This window comes from Plasmodium reichenowi, chromosome 10, assembly GCF_001601855.1.
Source record: "Plasmodium reichenowi strain SY57 chromosome 10, whole genome shotgun sequence".
Classification (NCBI taxonomy): Eukaryota; Apicomplexa; class Aconoidasida; order Haemosporida; family Plasmodiidae; genus Plasmodium; species Plasmodium reichenowi.
In genome coordinates this window covers 1,113,358-1,116,288 of record NC_033655.1, presented here as the reverse complement: position 1 = coordinate 1,116,288, position 2,931 = coordinate 1,113,358, and the positions used below count along the sequence as shown (strand labels likewise).

The 2,931-nt window shown below is 20.7% G+C and overlaps 1 protein-coding gene across 1 annotated transcript; it reads left to right on the top strand.

Annotated features, from left to right (window-relative positions):
* Window positions 1–709: 709 nt before the first annotated feature.
* PRSY57_1028600 (hypothetical protein) lies at window positions 710–2,884 on the top strand (the record flags this gene model as incomplete). The annotated part of the gene is made up of 1 exon (XM_012907874.2): window positions 710–2,884. One exon carries the CDS (start codon window positions 710–712, stop codon window positions 2,882–2,884), a length of 2,175 nt encoding a protein of 724 aa, XP_012763328.2.
* Window positions 2,885–2,931: the final 47 nt, after the last annotated feature.

Below are 2,931 nucleotides of genomic sequence, written 5' to 3'. Positions count from 1 at the left end.
TTTTTTTTTTTTTTTTTTTTTTTTTTTTTTTTTTTTTTTTCTTTTTTTTTATTATTTTACTTTTCATATTTAACCGCTGTAAATATTTATACATATTTTAATATATGTATAAAATTTCTCATTTTGAATTAATTATTAAATAATATGATATTTTCAAAAAAAAAAAAAAAATAAATAAAAATAAAAATATAAATATAAATAATCCATTAATATGAATGATAATATACTCTTATATTTAAAATCATTTTTAAATAAATCACATGATAAAATATATAATATCTTTTAGTTTCATTTTTTTTTTTCTTCTTCTTTTTATATAATCCAGGTGCACATTATGTACATATGCCCCTTTTTTTTAGTTCCTACACCTTAATTGAAGGAGTACTATTTGTGAATAATATATATAATAAGTATTAAATTGTATATATATATATATATATTTATTTATTTATTTATTTATTATTATTTTTTTTTTTCTTCCAAGTGATATATAGATAATATAAAAAGGTAGAAAAAAAATGAGATATATATATATATATATATATATATATATATATATTTATATTTATTTATATGATTAATAAGAATGGTTTAAAAATGTTGAGATAAAATTTTTAGGTTCAATCAAGAGCAAAGGAATACATGAACGAAAAAATGCACTTCTCACATAAACAAAAATATATAACTGAAACATTTATATTTTTAAATTATGTTGTGTTATACAACTAACACAAAAAGGTATGCCATATTAATTTACAAATACCTATGTAAGAATGGTATTATGTACAGAAAGTATAATTTCTTCTCTTTCGAAAAAGAAAGTCAAGAGATAGAGATAGAGATAGAGAAAGTGAAACATAAAGCAGAAAAAAATAGAACATTAAATTATCATCATAATAATCTTCGTAAGAATCATCCGAATAAGGATCACCCCGTTGATAAAATATTCAAAACGAATGAGGAACAAAAAAAGGAGGAAAATAATCTGACGAACGAGTTCTATAACAAAATTATGGATGAATATAAACTGAATAACGATGAAAAATTAGATAAGATAAAAAATATAAAAAAAATGAAAAGGAAAGAATCTCCTGAAAATGTTGACAAGAACATTAAGGGTGATAAAAATATAAAGAATGAAAAGGTCATAATACATTCAAAGCATTTAACAAATAATATTATTATGGATGAAAGTAATATATGCACAAATAATGTCAATACAGAAAGTATTAATATAAATGTATCCTTGTCAACACATGATATAAAAAAAAATAAGAAAATAATAAAAAAAAATTGTAATTCTAATATTATTAATTGCACAGAAGAAAAACATATAAACAATATGCTAATAAAACAAACAAATAAAAATAAAAATGATAATTTATTAACTTTAAATGAAAAAAAAAAAAACGATCATTTTTATAAAATATTTTTTTCTTCAAAAAAAGTTAAAATAATAAAATCACAAAATCATCCAATATTTATTCATTTATATAAATTAGCTAGTGACAGAAATTATAGACAAAAACAAGAAAAAGTTATATTAACAAATAAGAAAATTATATTAGAAAGAGAAAAAAATCATATTTCCAGAATTTATACAAATAGTATTAACAACTTGAAGGATTTTCGTTCCTATGATAATTTTATATTGTTATCCAACAAATTGTTAAAAAAATTATCTTTTCTTTATTCCTTCAACAATGGAGTAATAGCTGAAATCACACACAAATTTTACTTTGATAATGTAGGACTTCCTTTTTTAGCTTTCTGTTTCTATAACATCAATTATGAACCTACAAAAAAGAAACAAATGTGTCTTAATCATATTAATAATAATATTCCTACAGTTAAAACAAACATAAATATGGATATTACAAACAATACAAATATATCTAATATTAATGATTCTTTTTGTTATAATTTGATATCAGAAAAGAACCTGAACAGGTCAGGTGAAAAAAATTTCAACGTAATGGAAGAAATGGCTAGTTGTAAAAAAATAAAAGAACAAGTCGAAGAGGGTCAAAATGGAAGTCAAAATGGAAGTCAAAATGGACGTCAAAATGGAAGTCAAGATCAAAGTCAAAGTCAAAGTCAAGATCAAAGTCAAAGTCAAAGTCAAGATCAAAGTCAAAGTCAAAGTCAAGATCAAAGTCAAAGTCAAAGTCAAGATCAAAGTCAAAGTAAGGAACCAAATGAAGATAAAATATATACAAATGATAAATTAAAAAATTCCCATACGTGTCATAACAATAACAATATTGAATATTTATGTAATGGAGATATAGGTACTTTAATTCGAAGTTGTTTTCTGTTAAAATGGCAGTGTATATTTAATATTGATAACTTAAATAGGAAAAGGAAAAATAAAATAAAATCGAGCTATAAAAATATGGATATAAATAATATATATGACATTGACTTTTTCCATCCTCTTACAATACGTGCTTCATCTGGTTATTTATTAGATATTCCTTTTAAAAATACAGATATAAATGAAATATATAAATATTGTAAAGAAAATAAAATACTCATGTTAAAATATAAGGAGGATAGTGATTTATATATAAATTATAAAAACCTTTATACAGAAGATGACAATAAATTTTTACATTTATTAAGTAAAGCAAAAGGAGTTTTTCTTATAATGGATAATTGTAATAATATAGAGAGAACATATAATTTAATTTATAACAACTATATTAATATTAGTAATAATATAAATAGTGAAAATATTTTTGATAACATTTATTATGTTAATTTAAAAAACGACGAGACGAAACCCTTGGATCTTATTTCTACATATAGCATTTTTATGTATATTCTGAGGTCTCATTTTTTTAAGCACATTCCTCAGTCATCTTATGTTTATGTTGAATAATAAAAAAAAGAAAAAAAGAAAAAAAGAAAAAAAAAAAAAAAAAAAAA